At 36.5% G+C, this 19934-nt stretch overlaps 1 protein-coding gene across 4 annotated transcripts in view; it reads left to right on the top strand.

Annotated features, from left to right (window-relative positions):
- The first annotated feature begins 349 nt into the window (after positions 1 to 349).
- The window catches only part of PPFIBP2 (PPFIB scaffold protein 2), an 89398-nt gene continuing 69813 nt past the window's right edge, over positions 350 to 19934 (top strand). For 2 of the 4 annotated variants that reach the window (XM_085300839.1, XM_085300838.1), the window contains exons 1-2: positions 350 to 440; positions 16621 to 16835. In XM_085300839.1, the coding sequence (XP_085156965.1) occupies positions 377 to 440; positions 16621 to 16835 (279 nt within the window). In that variant the 5' untranslated portion in view covers positions 350 to 376. The remainder of the gene's footprint in view (positions 441 to 16620; positions 16836 to 19934) is intronic. The other 2 variants (XM_085300837.1, XM_085300836.1) reach the window with 1 other exon arrangement.

Here is a 19934-nt window from a genome sequence, read left to right as displayed (position 1 = left end):
AGTGTAGATATTAAAAAAAATCTATTGCATTGGGCTTATAACTAAGTTTCAGCATTTCTCTTGGTTTTCCAACAGTAGAGAAGGTTGAAATGAAATCAACTTTCAATTTAGAAAATTCTGCATAAGAATGAGTCTTTCAGTGTGTTTGAGATTGTTTCTGTCTCCGTTTGCTGGCTTTATTAAAATCTCTTTACTCAAAAAGTCAAAATTAATATTAATTAGGCTGTATTATTGCTAAGTGGACTATTGCTTGCATGGCTTGATTTACTGTGTAGCAGTGAAATAGATTTTATATCAAGTCTGATTTTATTATGATATATACGCTTTCATCTGTCTTTTCAGTAGGAAGAGTAAAGGTCTGAATAAATCATAGATCATGGCCTCTGATGCTAGTCATATGCTTGAAGCAGCTTTGGAGCAGATGGATGACATCATTGCAGGTATAGTAATGCTTTACTTTACATCCATTTACTTTGGGATCTAACCATGTTAGTCTTTTGTCCCTCCTACAGTTTTCCTGTTTTGTTTTTTTTTTTTGTTGTTGTTTTTCTTGTATTGTCACTTTCTGTATGGCAGACAAATTTCTTTGATTTTCACTAAGACTGCAGCATCCCCTTAGCTGGCTAGCATTTATCCAAATTTATACCTGTGTATATATATTCATGTACACACACACACATACACTCACTCATGCACACACACACACACACACACACACAAATAATTAAAAGCTATGCTATTAGTTATCTTTGTGTCCTAGTGATGTATAACTAGGATGTATAATTCTCACTGAGGACATTCTTCTCCAGCAGTGGAACTGTGAGTTTCTTTCTGCACAAGTGTTGTATGCTAGAAAGGGATATGATGAAAGACACAATTTACTATATTTTGATGCTCTCATGATGTGGCAGTTAAAAGCCCTTCTCTCAATATTCTAGTGTCCAAGACAAGGAGTTAATCTCTGTGGTCAGGACTCAATAGCCTTGGCATTTGTGCCAACACACCATTTGGCATGAGCTATTGTCCTAAAAGAACTATCTGGGTTGGGCCATGATCTCATTTATGCATAGTGGGAAAGCGTTCAGTAGAGCGTTTTAAATTTGAATAGTGACATTATATAGTGATATAATTATTGTGCCTTCATTTTTTCCCCTAGTGCTGAAGATAATATCATCCTATTGTTTCTGCGGTTGTGACTTCTTTTCTAATAAAGCTTACTCTCCAGAGACTAATAAGTAGCTTCAACTATTAGCATCTGACCAGCCACAACTATTCAGGATGTCTGTATCTAGAATTTTTAGTTTAAAGAATCTTCGAATTATTTACTCAGATCGATGTATGAATGTTCACTTTATTTCAGATATGCAAGCCTTAACATACTACTAAGATAAAAGCATAAAAATATGTAACCAATGTGAATGTGATAGGTATGACTCCACAAATGAATTTTCACAGAAGCAAAACAAGTTCTAGGCAAGTAGAAAAGTTTAGGAATATATTTTCTTCTTTCTTTTTCTGAACGCACCATTTTACAAACAAGGTTTTAGCCAGTAAAAGTTGTTTGGAATTTTATTTTTTTATCTGTTGACTTAGAAAACATAAAAACAGATACTCACAAAAAGCAATTTTCTTCTCTCAGATCTGTAAATAGAGAAAAGTAAGTTCCAAACCRTAATTCAGAAATTAGGGAATTGGAATAATTTCCCAGCCACTCAAATCTAGGGTAAACGTCCTAGGTAATCCTGGGGAAAGTGACATAGAAGCCCATAACCCTTTTATTAGGATATTGACCCTGTGCTCTTAAATTGCCTGTGTATGTCTGGAAACTTTTACTCTATATCTCCCTTGTTTGATTTGTACACAGCCCAGCACACAGCACTGATACCATCAGCACATACATACGTCTTCCATTATTTAAGAAAAAGAAAAGCAAGGAAGAAAAATAGACATATCAGAATAGAAATGCCTTTTTTTTTCTTTTTTCTTTTTTTTTTTTTTGTTTTTAAGGGGTTATCAGAGCTTTTTGGTATGCTTTCTATCTAGAGAAGGGATTAGAAAACTTGCCTTTCCTTTTTGAGGGGTGATTTTAGGTTTGTTTTTCCATAGATTTTCTTCTCCTTCATTCTTTTGTGTTAGTAGAACATGTCTCCAACATACCTCAAATTATCCAGTATCTCCTCTTATGAGCTGTAAACAACATGCATGTAAAAAACAAATAGATCTGTCTCCTTGTTTATCTGAGCAGTGCTATGTTTTGTTCAGAAAACGTTTCAGTTTTACATGAAGATATCATTTCACACTCTCTTCCAAAAAGTAGAGTATAAGCCCTGGCATTTTTGCCGCTGAGAAGATAATATTACTACTCAGTGGCAACCACGATCTTCCAGAAGCTCTGAAAATGGTTGTTGTGAAGCTAGTTCTAGGTATAGTAATAGGTTTTTGTGCTGGTTATCTTTTGCAGAATATTGAAAAATAGCCTTGTAATATGTGATACAATTGCTAAACAAATGTATGACTGACTGAGAAAAAACGCAGTTCTTCTAGTTTGATGATGCTAGAAAAATAATTGAGATAGGCAACTAGACTTTACTTTTCTCTTTTTTTTTTTTTTCCTCCCTCCCTTCCTCACCTCTTTTTCAGATTGTCTGTGCTCGTAACTTTTTAAGTTTTTGTCTTGGTCAATAAGAAATAGAATTAACTTGTTTCAGGCTGCCAAACACATGGCCTTTCCCCTCCTCATTTAATTGTCACAGTCGTGGAGACAGTGTTATAGAGTGTTACAAAACAGACCCTGCAAGAAGTCTTCTGCATCAGTCAGCAGATTGCACATCTCATTCATGGTTGTTTTGTTACTGTTGTGTTTTCCAAGCTCTAGAGCAAACAGAAAGGTTCAAACATGCTAGTGGATATGTAGAGTGTTTCCACAGTGCATGAATAGGTCATAAACAAATTGGCAGCCTCTTGAAGGGAGCTGACTTAGACTTCATACTGCTTACATCTTTAGATAATGTCCACTAATATTCAGTATAATCTAGAAAACATGCTTATATAAAGATATCTAAAGGGAAAAGAACCAAGATATTTCCCAGAATATCTTGAATTTGGCAATCTGTCAAGCTTCATCAATGTTAACTAAATAGTTTCTATATGATCAGAATTACATATACTTGTGTCAATAAAAATTGTATTACGTTATACTTGTTTTTAGTTGCAACATAAAGGAAACGTTCAATTGGATGGGAAAAATTGTTCACTCTGTGTTTGATCATTTATTTTCTGTTTTGAGGAACACAAAAGACATTTTAAGGTAGGATGACTAAGTCTGTTCTGGTCATTCTCTTCTAACTAATGCATCATGTGTTCCTGAACTCTGTCTTGTCTATTATGATATGATTGAGAGATAAAATGTGTCTGCTGGAGCCTATATTTGAATACTGGTTGTTATCCCAAACTGCCTCAAATTGAGCAACAGGGTAATTATCCAAGTTTGAGTCTCTCTAATTTACTAGTCTTCTTTACACAGTTTGAGGAAGGACTGGAAAACAGGAATGTTTTGTTGTCCCATATGGTGAGAGAAGAAATGAGGTAGGAAACTTGATCAGAAGGACTGTCCTGAAATAAACCAGGACTGAAAGTTTACTAACTGCAGATTTATGTAAACCAAAATGTGCAAATATTGGGGAAAGCTGTATTTACTGCTCTTAGAGTAGATTAGAAACAGGATAAATCAGCTTTTCAGAGCTTGTGGTGTTTCAGTTTACTCTATCTAGCTTCCACACACATCTCTATAGCTCTAAGCCAAAGCTTTGCAGCTGTTAGAAATTTAGGTAGCTGATGGAAAAGAGGTTTCCTTTTGAATGAGGCCTGAGTGGGTACTAGGAAGAGCTATGCCCTTCTCTTGGACTTGGAAACCTTTGTTCTCGGGTGTAAAATGAGCATTAATCTAATCACTGCTATGGAGAACTGAAATGTCCAGAGGTGTATAATATCTGCATTGGTCAGTTTTTGAAATTTGAGTAGATACATATATGTGTGTGTATATATATATATATATATATGTACACACACACAAGCAAAAGCAACTTTTGTTAAAGGGCTAGAATTCTCTCTCTTGAATTAGGAAACAATCATAGTTTCTTATATTAGCTGTGATTATTATTAAAATTTTTAGAGCGTAGTCACATGCTTGTTTGCTTTAAGGTAAGAACTAGGCAAGAAAATACATATTACAAATATTTTCGGACTTGCAGTCCTAATTCTAGCCTTCTTGGTTTAAGTCTTGTCCCTGACTCCAGATTTTAACAGAGCTAGTGCATGTTTCTGGTTAGTCCAAATCAAAAGTCTCACTGTAGATGATGCATCTCAGTGCAATACAAAATGTATTAGTATTTAGAGTGCATGAGGGTAGGATTGTCAAGCAAGATTAACAAATTGAATTTCATTGGACTTGATCAAATTTGACAGCTAGGTCAGTGTTTCTAAGTCTTCTATGCTTTGGTACATCTGTACTGATAACCCACCCTAATAGCTATATAAATTAGCCATGCTGAATGATTAGCCTTATTTGAATAAAATTGCAAAAAAAAGCCTAATGTGATTGTCAATGAACATGACTTATCCATTAGCCAGCATGACTTGCACTCTAAACAGAGGCTTTCTCTAGAGAAAGCTCCTATATGTCAGATCTGTTTACATTTTCTTTACGTGAGGTGCATAATTTCAACATTGCCTTCTTCTGTGGTTTGACGAAGTCATTACATTCTACTTTCTTCAGCTTCTACACCTTTATTAAAATGTGTGTTTCTATAGGACTATAGATTTTGAATAAATCTTTTTAGAGCAGTGAACGTTGTATACCTTGACTTCAGCAAGGCTTTTGATGTTGTCTCCTGTAACATSCTCCTAGGTAAGCTCAGAAAGTGTGGGTTAGACGAGTGGACAGTGAGGTGGATTGAGAACTGGCTGAAAGGCAGAGCTCAGAGGGTCCTCATCAGTGGCGTGAAGTCGAGTTGGAGGCCTGTGGCTAGTGGCGTCCCCCAGGGGTCAGTACTGGGTCCCATCCTGTTCAAGTTCTCCTTCAATGAGCTGGAGGAGGGGACAGAGTGCCTCCTCAGCAAGTTTGCTGATGATACCATGCTGGGATGCTGGGAGGAGTGGCTGACACACCTGAGGGCTGTGCTGCCATTCAGAGAGACCTGGACAGGCTGGAGAGCTGAGCGGAGAGGAACCTCATGAGGTTCAACAAGGGCAAGTGGAGAGTCCTGCACCTAGGGCAAAATAACCCTAGGCACCAGTCCAAGCTGGGGTCTGACCTGCTGGAGAGCAGCTCTGCAGAGAAGGACCTGGGAGTGCTGGTGGATGACAAGTTGACCATGAGCCAGCAATGTGCCCTTGTGGCCAAGAAGGCCAATGGTCTCCTGGGGTGCATTGGGAAGAGTGTTGCCAGCAGGTCAAGGAAGGTGATCCAGCCCCTCTACTCAGCCCTGGTGAGGCCTCATCTCGAGTACTGTTCAGTTCTGGGCTCCCCAGTACGAGAGAGACATGGAGCTACTGCAGAGAGTCCAGCATAGGGCTACAAAGATGATCAGAGGGCTGGAGCATCTGCCCTATGAGGAACGGCTGTGAGAGCTGGGCCTCTTCAGCCTGGGGAAGACTGAGGGGGATCTTATCAATGTGTATAAGTATCTGAAGGGAGGGTGTCAAGGGGATGGGGACAAACTCTTTTCAGTGGTGCCATGTGACAGGACAAGAGGCAGTGGGCAGAAATTGAAGCACAGGAAGTTCTGCCTGAACGTGAGGGGGAATTTCTTCCCTGTGAGAGTGACGGAGCCCTGGCACAGGTTGCCCAGAGAGGTTGTGGAGTCTCCTTCTCTGGAGATCTCCAAGGCCCGCCTGGATGTAACCCTGTCTAACATGCTCTAGGTGACCCTGCTGAGCAGGGAGGTTGGACTAGATGCTCTCCAGAGGTCCCTTCCAACCTTCCTGATTCTATGATAATAAATCCTAATAATTAATTTTTTTAACTTTCTGATTATAGCAAACTTTCTCTCTGACAGCAGCCTGAAAATCCATTATTTTGTTTTGTGAATAATGACAATGAATTTTAGATCTAAAAACTCCTATTACATTATTATAATTTGCTACAGTTCCACGGTCTCTAACTTCATCAGATGATCAGTGGAATTACCAAGTTTCTTTTTAACCAAAGTTCCTGCAATTATTACCTACTGGGTGTTGTTATTACTTACTTGGCCCATATGGGTGTTTACAAACACTTTACTGTTAGTCCTGAAAGATTCAAAAGTTTGTCAAAAAGTTGCCCAAGAAGCATGCTTGTTTAAATTCCTTTCTCTTGAGGGGTAGAATATTCACTTCCAGTTCATTGCCTTAGCTGTGTACCACAAATGCAACTACTCCCCACACATCTGCCAAGAAAACAAAAGGTCTTTTGGGGCTCTCTTAAGGATAATTTCCTCTAATTTTATTCAAGTTTAATATATTACCCTCAGAGGATCTATTTGCCAGACTATATGGGAGGACCTGATTTCTTTTTCTGTTACTCTTCTGCTCCATGCCAATGTAATTGAGTTCAAGGTCTAGATCTGTCCTATGTTATTGTGTGAGTTAGGTTACTAAACCAGCTCTAGTTCTGTGAGTAGATTTTGGATTAAAAAATCAGGAATGGTTAAAAAACTGTGAATATCCTTATTTGAGCCCCTATTGATTTTATTTTTTGTGGAATAAGGGTTTCACAGAATTCCCACATAAATAGTATGAAATGAGAAGATTTCCTAGTGACCGCATGCTTTACCAGTGAGCAATCATATGCATCATTGCTAATTTTTTTCAGGACATAAGGGCTAGTTTCACAGCTTTTTTTTTTTTTTTTTTTTTTTTTTTTTTTATTAAAGAAAATAGAATTTTCTGTTCTGCTTCATAACAGATTGAAATTGTCCAGACTAGACAGATAGCACTTAACGCCATTTTTGTGGTGTGTGTGTGCACGTGCATGTGGGAGTCTTTTTTAAAATAAACAGTGGCTGCCATGCAGCTGATGGGCAGTACAAGCATCTCGTGATTGTGTAGAATGAATAGAGAACAGTCCTTACTTTTTCTTTTGAATCTGTGTATTCCTAGATGGTTTTATATTTTTTATCACTTCTGTCCTATTCAGAGCTCATAGTATTTTCAATTTCAAAATTTATTTTATATGGTAAACATATATAATTTTTTAATAACTTGTTTTTTTACAGTTTTTTATAGAATTTTATTTCAAGCACTGAATTGACAAAAACTGCAGTTGAAGTAATGATGGCAGAAATAGAATAGTTGAAATAATGAGCAATTTTTTCCATATAGATCAGAGTAATTGAATACCAACAGCTGCAGTGGCTCAGTGGTAAATTTTGTAGTTTTGTATTATCCTTGTATTTTACAAATAAATTGTAATTATGTTAGTAGACTGTTTCAGTTTATGATTAGTCTATTTCCTTTTTCTATTCATAGCCTATAAATAATTTAGTGGACTCTTTCGTGAAGAAAAGAAAAAATATATCTRTAGCACTGGTTGATTATCTTACTGCTACTAGGCTTAATTAAGGTGAGCATTTGTGAAATTGTACTATGAGATATGATAGTGGCTTTTTGAAGCCATTAACTAGAGTATATTTAAATAGCAATAGAGATATGAAAAAGAAAATGAAAAATAAATTACTTGAAATCAGATTTTCAATGGAGAAATATATAACATGTCAATATAACTACCAGAAATATACATATATATATATATATATATATATATCAAGATCTTGTGAGAAAATAAGACAAAAATGTTGACCAGAAAATATGAAGTAAAGAGTAAAGTGAAAAAGAAGTAAAGAGGAAAAAAGTAAAAAAATTAATTTTTTAACCATAAATTCTAATCAATAAATATTATGATTATCTTCATTTTATAACACTTCTTATAGCTTATGTGCTGATATCCGTCTTCAAGTTACTCAGCTTTGTAAAATAGTTAATTCCTTAACTATTGTCAGCAATAGTAGTTTTAGAACATTTTAATGTATTTTAAACCTTTAAAAAGATKCAGCAGTTCACTGTCTTTTCTCTTATTCACACCATAAGCTATCTTATCAGCTATCTGCAGCCTTCATTCCGCCCCCCTCCCTCCTCCCGCTTAAAAACATTCAAGCCCTGGCTGGTGTTTACCTGCGTGTAGATGTGAATAACCATTACATTCATTTGATGCTGTGTTTTGCAGAGGATATACACATACTATTGCCTTAAAGTAAATACCTTGCATAGCTGCTCAGATGAAGTTTTGCTTTTTTATTTTAAAAGGATATTGAGCTTATGGCAACGTGCATGGTGATTGCATGGATGCTGCATTGTCAACTTATTTCTTACTCAGGGTTGCCAAAGCAACCTGATCTTTGGAATTTCCTCAATTTTGAGTACTTAACTTTGCAAAAGGTCATTATAGCTATTTGGGCTACTGTCCCAAAAATGTGCTTCCCATACTCTCACTATCATATGCATATTTTCTCACAAAAGTGTGGTCTGATCACAGGATAGGGAACCAAGAACTCCTGAATCCCGTTTGTAGTAGTGATGGATTACCTCTCTAAACAGGGCAATGCTACAAAATCTTACTGGGCTGACAAGCATTAATAAATTGTTTCCTATAAACACTTCATAATCTTTTGGAGGAGTATATGTTTAAAATTTTTATGCAGGACTGAACTCTCATTTGAAGGTCAAACAGTGATTTACTAATTGGACTCTTTTTGTTCAGACTCTTTTCACTGGTGCCAAGTGACAGGACAAGAGGCAACAGGCACAGACTGAAACACAGGAAGTTCCACCTGAATGTAAGGAAAAACTTCTTTACTGTGAGGGTGACAGAGCACTGGAATAGGTAGCCCAGAGAGGCTGTGCAGTCTTGAATATTTCTGGAGATATTCAAGATCTGCTTGGACACGATCCTGTGCAACATGCTCTAAGTGACCCTGCTTGAGCACGGGGGCTGGACTAGATGAACTCCAGAGGTCATTTCCAACCTCAACCATTCTGTAATTCTGTGATCAAATTCRTCTTTGACTTCCCTTGCATGTATTACTGCCTTTCCAGTAAAACAAGAAAATTAGATGTTTGCTTGAAAATAAGGGTTAAGACTAATTCAGAATGGAGAAATCTATGCAAGCAAAACATGCCATTTTAAATTCCGCATCTCTGGCTGGAGATACCCAAGCCTGTCAGTATATATCGACAAAAATATAGTCATGAATTAGATGCTTAAGTTAATCTACCAAAAATACAGTACTGCTTGTTGTTTATCCAAAACAAAATCTCTACATCACAGGTATTTGTACTAACTTTGGCATAACTGAATCTGAGGCAGAAATAATATGTGCTGACAGTGTGAGATAATGTCTGCTTTACAATTATATCTGCTATTTCTCCATATTTTATTGCAACTCTGTACTTGAAGCATGACATTCAGTACTGCAGCTTAAAATTACATTTATAGAGGAGCAGTGTCTGTGCAATTAAATTCCGATTATTATAATGCATCTAAAAGTATTGTTCTTCAAGCATACTTTCTTAGAAGGGATGTTGGAATAGCTGTGCCATTGCTGAAGTGACAGAAATTGCCTAGAAATATTTTAATATTTGTCTCTGATATTAAACCTCCTTTCTAATTACTATTCAAACTGGTAAAGATGATGTGTTGCAACTTGGCATACAAAGTTATAGAAAGTTTGGCTTGTGTAAGAGGCTGAATAGGAGAGATTGAGATCTGATTTTAGAATAAGATAATTTCAAATTCCATTGGTATTGCACTGGCAAAGGATGGAAAAGAAACAGAAATGCAAATAGCTGTAAATAGAATATAGAGCAAAGAGAGGCACTCACACAACTGCGATGGCCATAATCCCATAGCATCAAGAATGTAAGACACCCAGGTTCTTTTGTGGTCTATAAGATGTGATCTGTTCTCCCATGCATGAGTCACTCAGTTGTTTGTCAGGCTAGTAAAACAGATTTCTCAGGTTTAGATTAAAGCAATTTTTATCAAACACAGAAATTCTATATATTAAATTCAAAAATATACCTTCTCTCCTTCCTTTGGTCTGTAAAGCAATGAAACTTAAGACTAAAAGAAAATCTTAAAAAAATGAAACTAGCATAGTTGTTCTGAAGACATTCCTTTCCTCAGAAACTGAATACTCTTGTTCTTTTTGTGCTTCCAGGAATCCATATATTCATGAAACAGCAGTCATGCTACTGGTAGTTTACTACTGGTTGCTACAAACCATTCTGGGTTTTATATTGAAAGGATGTGTTTGTTAGCTCACAACATTGTTTTAATTGGATAGTTTCACATGTGAAAATACCTATGGAAAAATGGTCTAGCAGAAATAAAATTGATGCAAGTTGCCATCTTTAATAAAATGTGTTGGTTTTTTTCTTCATATATGATGGAGGTTCTCCCACAAATATGGTACTGAGATCTGTGTTGTTCTACCCCTGGCAAATCTTTACTATAGCTGCATAATCTGTTCTTCTTTTTCCATAAATTATAAGGCTGCTTAACTTGCAAGTACATCTGGATGAGAGAGATCTTTTTGTTGCACGTGTATGTATATAGTACTTAATATGTTGTGGATCACTGCTTAGGGCTTATGAGCCTGTTAGAGGGAAAAGGTTGAGTAATTACGTATATAATTTGCATATGGAATTATAGACAGTCCTTAAATTGTCTCAAGGAGTTTGTGTGTGGGGTAAGTAAAGCATTTTGAAAATCTTCTGAACTACTTGAAACTTAAAGCTGTGTATAATGCATCTAAATGCAGGGCTTCCTGCTACTCCAGTGTAACAATTTCTGTTCTCTGCAGTTCAGGATCTAAACAGAGATTTGAGGAGAAGCTAATATGAGCATGATTCAAAATACAGTGTTGGTGATGTATTTTGCATTGTGATGTTAGATGAAAGGGTGCTGTGAGCTACCTCTTTATTCCTTTGACAAAAAGCTTGGGAAGGAGGAGGCTGAATTATGTCCTATTCAGGCCTTACTACTACTTTATATAAATTCAAGTTTTTAAAGCTATCTTCATGAGGAAAGGGGGCTTGTACTTCAAAAGAAAATTATCTTTTGTAATCTCAGAGGAGAGAGGAAGAACTTGGATAACATATATCCTCAATGAGTAAAAAAACCCAGGTAAATAGATGAGGTGTTCTGTAGAAGTGTGGTTACTGACTGAAAGGCTAGAAAAAAATATGTGATTATAACTTTATTTTAACGGTGTTGGTGAGATATCAAAACTGTTCTCTYTGAATATTTTGGTTTTATAAAGAGCCATCCTTACACTAGGGTAGGATTAGAATGCTTTTTTTTCTCCTTTCTTTCTTTCTTGTTTACTGGATTAGAAGACTCATCTATACTAGGAATATCTCTTTGTAAACATTGAGAGTTGAGTTGTCTGTTACCAGAAATCATATTCTCACGTCTCAGCTAATTTTAGAGAGAAAAGACCAAGATAATAAAGATGAATGCAGTGAGTAGAAATTTGATGGCGAGGAAAACCATGAAATCAGAAACAGTATCTATTCCTAGAAGTGGTGAAATACATGTGAAAGATTAATGTATACAGTAAAAGCTGAGGAGAGTGAATTTTCAAAGCGGTCAGACTCACTAAATCTTTAGTGCTGTTTGGTAACTTACTTTCACAAGCTACAAATAATGCTTTTTTCTGAATAGGTTATGTATTTGCCCCAAAGGAATGTTTCTTTGAAGACATTTGGCTAATTGTAAGGAACTTTGAACTCAAAATGTGCTTGCGTGGTCGGGATGTAGGAAATGTGTAACTTAAAAGTTGTTTTCCTCTTTTTATTACCTTGTTATTCTTTCTGACATACGTATACTATGCAGCAACTTTTAACCTCCTTTATCCACTTTCTGCTTTTGGAAGCCAAAATTGAGTTCCTTGAATTTTCTTTGTCCAATACTTGTTTGTTTGTTTGTTTGTTTTTGTTCTAAGGTGGATGTTTATGATGATCAGCATTCCAGTAGAACATTGGGAAAACATGGTGTTATATTTAATGTAATAAAATATATTATAACTTGCTCAAGGTCATACACTGAATCTTTTTACCGTAGTTCAAAATTGCACTTAATTCTCCTGAGTTTTTATGAAATTCTAGTGCCTGAGCTGCATTCTTCTCCACTTCAGCTATTTATAATAAGGCTTACATAAAAGAATTGCTGTTAAGGGTGCAATATAATGATAACGTGTAGCTATTGTTTGCACTACAGTTTCTTTTTACATTTCGTTTTGGAAGGATAGCTGAATTCTTACTGTCTGGTGCTAAAACTTAGTGTGCTTTGCAGAACGATTGTGCAAAGATACAAAGAATTTGACATAAAGAGTATTCACCTGAATATTTACTTCGGTGTGCTTTTAGTTCATTTTTTCAGGGTGTGGTGGTTCTTGCCCTTGTGGTGAACAATGTGTGTCCTATTTGCTTTGAAAGATTTTAAATTAYGAATGATATTAAACCTTTCAATATCTGCTTCCTTCATTTAATTTTAATTGGTATTAATCAAAGAGATGTTTTTCCTTTCCAAGTTTAGCAGAACTAGTGCATACAAGAAAGAATTTCAGGCAGATCGCTTGTTAAAAGCATTATACTTGTATACATGTAAGCTAACAGAATAAACTGTTGTCTGTCTCTTAACTGTTATTTACCAAGAAAATACCTTGAATTATCTTTATTGTTCCCTATAGGAGTTCATAAAATTCCATACTATTTATGCTCAAAATGCCCTGTCATAAGTGTGGGATAAGCCACAAGAGATACCAGCTTTTTTAGGTGGTTTTCCAAAGCACAGGATACATGAGCTTGGCAGAAAGATGTTTTTGAAGAGTTTCATTTGCTGCATCTCTTGAAGTTAATATCAGCGGGAAAACATATTCTGCTTCTGGTTTCTTTTTGCTTCTTATTTAATGTAAAATTATGTGGAAGAGAAGTCAAGGCAGGGAAAGGGAACAGGAAGGAAAAAGTTGAAAATTCTTAATTTGGCTTTGTCTCAGTCACTAGATTTGAGCTGATGTTCTTTCCCAGCACCCCAAAAAAAACAAAAAAACAAACAAACAAAAAAAAAAAAAACCACACACCTTCCAAATGTCCCTCATAGGACAGCATTATCCTCCGAGGCCCACCTTAGATTGCAGCTATGGAGACTCAGCATGTGTGCCTTATGCCAAGGGCAGGTCCTGTGAAATGCTGGCCTTCCACCACTATGGAAAGCAGTGGGACTTTGAGGACACTTAGAGCTCTGCCAGTTTGAACAGTCAGCTGAAATGTTTGGAATAGCTGAAGCATGCATACGGAGTATTCCAGCTTCAGGAAATTGGATAATGTAGAATTTCTGGCTGACTTCCGTTGAAACACTTGAGAATTTTTAAGTTTATAGAACTGAGTTTCTGAAGCTGACAATTTAAAGTGTGTCTCTGTACATATATATGTATGGGCATAAGTACGTATGTTTTTTTTTTCAAATGTTTCTGTAGAGAAAAGTCCAATCTAGGCCTGCCAAAATGTGCGACTTGCACTGTCACTGAATTTCCCAAGAGAATTATATTCTATTGAAGGCGAATATTAGCTGTAAAGCTGTAGCCATGTTAGTGTAAGGATAGAAACAAGATGTGATATGCAGTGAGAAATTCAGACTGGTGAAGGAAGATGTCACCGGTACTGTGAGAACAGAAAGAATAATTGTAGTAGTATGTGCAATCTGACTGAATATCTGGTTGTGTAAACTAATTAATAAAATTAAGTTAAACTTAGAACAATTTGTTTAAACCTGTACCTTGAAGATTGTCATTTCTATTTCAGACCTGAAGTAGTGGTTGTGTGCCTGAAAGCATATGTGGGTTTTTTTTATTTGTTTCTCACTTGTCGGCATGTGTTTGGCTGAACAAAAAGTATTCTTTAGTCCTGAAAATGCTCTCACATAAGTCGCATGAAGAATTCAATAGCAGAATGCTCTACATTTAAATCTATAAATGTCTATGAATTCTATATTTAGTTCTTAATGTATCAGTAGAGCCCAATTTGCCTCTTCCTTGTTAAACTTTATGCATTTCATAACTATTTTAGATTCAGTTCTTTGAAGCTGATATTAAAATAACTTCACATCCTGCTTGTCTTTCTGATGTAAAAAATACTTCAGGGGAGGTCAGAAAAATTTATCATGAAGTTTCTGAAAGGAAAGAGCGAGGAAACGTCCGAAAGTCCTAACGTCAACAGTTAAAGAAGCAACATCCCTAAAAGTCACGTCAAAGCTACTTAAGGAGACAATTCTAGATTTCAGTTTGCATACGTGCATCTTAAAGAAGCAAGAGCGAGCCACCCTGGCAATATGAGAAAGTGTAACAGATTATGTGATCCAAGTGGCACTTGCATAATTTGGAATTCTGYTGTTTTTAGTTGCTAGAGTAGCTGAGGGTGTAGCAATACACAAGAAAAAAATCTCTTGTAGTTAGGATACTCCAATTCAACAAAGCAGTTGATTGATTCTCTCCATAAAATGAAAATATTCAGGAAGACAGGATTGTTTTAGGAGGTGAAATTGTTCAGTGTAGCAGTGTTCGTAGCACTGAATATTGAAGAAGTATTATCTTAGAATCAGGGTAAGAGCTCATCTCATGTGTTCATGACCAATAGAAATCAGTAGACAGGCTGAAACTGAGTTATTGCCAGTCTGAAAAGATCTTAAGAGTATATAAAACAGTCTGGTAGTGAAAATAAGCACATTTGTTTCCTTCAAAATATATAAACAAACAGTTGCTGAGCCTTGCAAAATTTCTAGGGATGATTTTTGTACAAAATTTTTTGCAGAGATAATTAGTRTGATAGAATTTGTTCATTACAACAGCGGTTAGAAAAGACCTGATTAGTGTTATTTAGATTTTTCCCAAAAGCTTTGTAGAAAGTTAAGCATTGACAAAATGAGAGACAAAATATTTTCTTAGATCAAAGTCTAATTGAGAGAAGGAACAGCATTAGGAATAAATGATCAGTTTTCATTTTGACTAAAAGTTAGTGTAAGTGCAGAAAGTATTCACGTGTATTGCAGCATTAGTGTTTTCGTGAGTTGTGTTTAGTAGGYAAGATATCAGGCTGTATGTAAAATACAGTTAAGTTGGTTGGGTTCAAACATAATTTGTAGCRTCTGAAGCATGGTAAGTAAATAAGCATAGCAGAGAAACTAACATTGATTAATGCAAGGCAGCATGCACTGAAGAGGAAACCTGAAATTACTCCTACATCTGGGTTTCTAATTAAATACTTCAGCTCAGGAAAAAGACTTAGCAGAAAAATTTCTGTAGCTCAGTGAAGATTTCTGTTCCTTTCATATAACTACAATCTAAGATGTAAACCGTGTTAAACAGCCAGAGAAGTAAAATGAAAAATAATGTGGAGATTAAAATAATATCTTTTTATGGATCAGTGATTAAGCCTTCTAAGGAACACTGTATACAGTGTGGGTCCATCATGCATCTGTAAAGCATGTTACAAAATTAAAGGATTCAGACGAGGACAGGGAGAATGATGAAAAAGACTAGAAAATCTTGCAAAGTTAAATAAGGGGGGAAATGGGATTGCTTATGCCAAAGAGAACAGGAGTAAGTTCTCATGGTTACATGGGTACAACGTATTATGTACATGAAGTGATCAATTTTAATTAAAAATGTAACAGATAGGACAAATAGTTTTCCACTTGACTAGTTCTTAAAGAAACAAATGGATATTAATAAAATCAAAGGTCTCAAATTCAGAACTGAGAAAGATAGCATATGTTTACTGTGCATCTCATTGACTATTTTCTTAATAAACTGTTTCAAACAGATATTAGAATTTATATTATTTGTAACTAAAAATCTGTAGCCTAGTGAGACATATTTCTGTTGCTATGCTTATTGTTCTTGAGGAAAGAATATTGTTGCTGAAGCATTTTGGGCGGAGGGGGAAGGGTGTTGTTTGGGAGTGGGGTTTTTTTGTTTGTATTTTACAGAGCCAGTAAAGTTTGGTCAGCCATCTTTATTGCTAACTTTGGTTTTTGTTTTGTGTGAGTTTTCTTTTTACTCTGATAAAGGTTACATATTTTTTCAGCCTTAGTAACACAATCTATTTTCATCAAAGTTTTCTGTCAAAAGACTGCAGAAATCTTCCTTGTATTGCTTGAGAAATACTGCTCTGTTCAGGGACTTCCAGTTGTGTATTTGAGAAAGTAGTGACATCTCATGGTAACCATGGAAAATTGCAGGTGATTTGTGGTAAGGTTTTGGTGTTGGTAATTTAATCCGTTGCAAGGATTGTTAGTCAAACTTCTTTTTAAAATACAACTTACATATAACACACCCTTCACACTTAATTCTTAAGTGTTCATTATTTATTTAGTGACTAACTCAAGTATTTCTAAGCGTTAAAGGAAATACTGATATTCGTCAGCTAGCATCTGAAGTCTGCATATGGTAGTATGTAGTTACCTATGTTTGTCACTTCCAAACAGCCATTTAAAATTATTCTCTCTCCTGTTTTTACTTCCTTTAGGTACGAAGTCGGCTACAGAGTATGCCAATGGTGGCTATGATATTGTGTCGCCTGCTCCATCAGTATACTTGGGCACACTTCAAATTTTGCATCTCTTGGAAGATCTAAAGATGGCATTGGAAATGTTAGAGGATCCTCAAGAGAAAGAAGCATTGCGAAGTCAAATTCCAGGGGCCACAATAATGTGTATACAGGAATGGTTTGAAGAGAATCTGGTAAGGAGTTACATACAGCATTTGCTTTTCGTTTGCAAACATTAGTTCAGATATCTGATGTTTCAGTTATTTTTATGATGACTGAAATTACATCCTTAGAGAACTACTGGGGATGCTGAGCATTTTTAAAAAGCTGAACACATTCCTATTTTACGTGCTGATAACTAAAGTAGTGCAGAGGTAGAGGTATAAGAAGGCAGTAGACGGTCTTATTTTTGGTGGGTGAGGGAGAAGGTGGTAAAAGAAGTTTAAAAAAAATGGGGGGGGTGGAGAGTGGGTTTTCTTTTCCTAGACATAAACAGATTTATAACTAACTGATTTGGAATATGATGACACTGTCTATTGAAGGGAGAAGTAGGAAAAAGATGGATGGTTCTCATATCCTTTTTCTCGCTACATTTCCTTTATCTTAGCTGCCAGTACTTTGAATCTCCAAAGTATCCTGTGTATCAGAGAAAGGCGGTAAATGCAGCAAAGCTTTAGCTTCTTAGTGTGAGGCATTTCTAATGGATAGCTAAAGGAATAACACTTGATCATCCATTTGTAAAGACTGAGGCTTATCAGGGTGAGGAACAGGTCAGATCTTCAGGTGAATCTTAGAAGGGACCTGAAACAGAACATAGCGGGGCCTGCCAGAACACTTCTCCCCACCAAGCTTGCCATCACAGATGACTGATGGCTTGCTAAAGCGACGTTACTCACCACTTTTTCAAGTTTAGAAAAGGTTTCTAGGTGAAAGCATTTTTTCCTGGCATTGTCAATGAATTTTACTCTTATGTAACAGTGCCTATTATAAAATCGTTAGCTTCTGGTTAGTGTTTATCATCTGCTGTAGCTGCCTTGTGCTTATTATACTAATATTGTTGGAAAGGTAGCTGCTTTTGTTTGAATTTCTCAACTGCTGCCTTCTTGACATTCTCTACAGAGTGCAAGCCTGTAGCTGGAAAGTCCTGTTTAGGGCTGTATGAGAGAAAGGAATGGGAACTTGATGACAGTTTCGAAAGTGAGAGGTGGAGGAATTCCTGAATTAGTAAATTTGATACCCTTTCCAAGGTCTCCAGTAGGTAAAAAGTGTTTTTCAAATACATGAAAGATGTAACTTGTCGCAGTGGTGTTCATAACAAAGTTGGCCCTGAACTTCCAAGTTGAAGAGTTTGAATCTGGTGGTCTGGCTTTTGACTCTTTCATTGCAGAAATGTTAATTAAGCTACCTTTTCAGTTCTGCAAGGTAGGTAACACTTGATTTTTGACTTCAACTCTTTCTTTTATATAAATCTATATATGCCTGCTTCTTTTTCATAGGACACTAGCCAAAGCAGAAACCACAATTCCCTTTTAGAATTGCAGTTTACTGAGGCCCTAAAAGCTTTATCTAGTGCATCATGAGTAGTAGTCATCTGATAAAGCAGTTGGGCAATCTCCATTCAGAATGAACAGAATGGGGAGGCTGGTGGTGTACTGTATCTCTTTGCAGGATGTTGAGGTTACAGAAAATAACTGTTTTCAATATTTTTCACTGATAAATTCACTCTGATAAATTCTGTACTTCTTTTTGAAAAAAAGACTTACGTACACAGGGCAGTTACACATAGTAAATACAAGTTTTACTGCCAAATGGCTGGTAATCTATACATTTGCGTCTCCAACTTGGTGTATAGATCAATCCTTTTTCTAAAAAGGGGGGGGGGRGAAGAGAGACTATTTGTAAGCATACGCACAACTTATGTAGACTGCATATTTGTAACAGCTTTTTTTCCACTGACAAGCAGCAGTTTAATTCGGATGCTGAGAAGAAACCTCATCTCGGCTCAGTTCRATGAAATAGAACATGAATTTCATAGTTATGTCCCTGACTGAGAACTCATTGCTTCCAAGACAGAGCTGTGAAACCTAAGACATTTGTTGCAAATGACTTCGATCATTTTAGTTGCCATCATATGTGAAAAAGTATAGTGAAGATAGCAAGCTGTAGAGAATGAGAATTCTATAGCTCAATGAATACATTCACTTTGGAAGCCTCAAACAAGTTTGATCAGTACAGTCTATGTAATATTGAAATGTCATAAGGAAAAATTGCTGAATGCGCACAGTTTAAATGAATCAGAATTAAAGCAGTCTGTTGATTTATTAAAGACAAAATCAACACACTGAATTACATATTTAGGGTCAATGATAATGCAACAGATAAAATAGAATACTAGATGCTTACGAGATTTTAGGAACACCTACAAAATTCTAAATACAGTTCTGTAACTCACTCCAAAAGGTTGTAGTCACAGGCATGCATACACATTCAGTTACATGTACAGAGCCTGTCTCTCACAGGCRTTGTGGTTTACAAGCATGCATAGCCTCCTCCACGGGATGTGGGCTCCCTTATTAACACCCCCAGCTCCTTTTGGACATGAGGGTGCTCTGGCTTTTGTGCATATCCACAAAGCTCCCTACAATGCACTAACCCACACGCTGGTAAGCAAGCACCCCGCGAGTTCGCATGCACGCATCTGAAGTGTGAGTCCCTGCTCGGTGCCTCTGGTAACTGTCGGGCTACTCACACTGCCCAACAGGGGCGATGCTCTGTCAGATACAAACATAGGTTGCAGTGCTAATGGAGCAGCTTCTGGCAGTGTCAAAACAGGTTTTGCCTGTTACTCCATTACTTTCATCTCTTCCCTGTCATCCTTATATCTTTCATGCTTCTTTTATACTTCTTCTCAAGCTGACTTCTTGTTTGCTTCTAAAACTCTCTGTAATTCCTTGATTACTGTTTAATCCAGCTGATGGCCATTTCCTCTTTAAAATGATCAGTTTGATATGGGTGTTTGCCTGCTAAACTGATAGGCAAACACCCACAGTTTTGGATGTTTTACTCACCCATGCTGTTTACGCACACTTTACTATCTTAACAGCTGTTGTTATCCAGGCCTTTTTACCCAGGGTGGGCAGTACTGGGCACCCCCATATTGGAAGAATATGCATTAGATTTAAACAAACAAACAAAGGTGGAGTTTTCCGCTAAGTGTCTCTTTTAAGCATTCTCTTTAAGGTGGAGGCTAATATGGAGGCAGTACATAGATTTGGAATATATTGTTTGTTGTT

This window comes from Rhea americana, unplaced genomic scaffold, assembly GCF_003343005.1.
Source record: "Rhea americana isolate MKP2758 unplaced genomic scaffold, rheAme1 scaffold_17, whole genome shotgun sequence".
Lineage (NCBI taxonomy): Eukaryota > Metazoa > Chordata > Aves > Rheiformes > Rheidae > Rhea > Rhea americana.
This window is presented reverse-complemented; position numbering and strand designations above follow the sequence as displayed.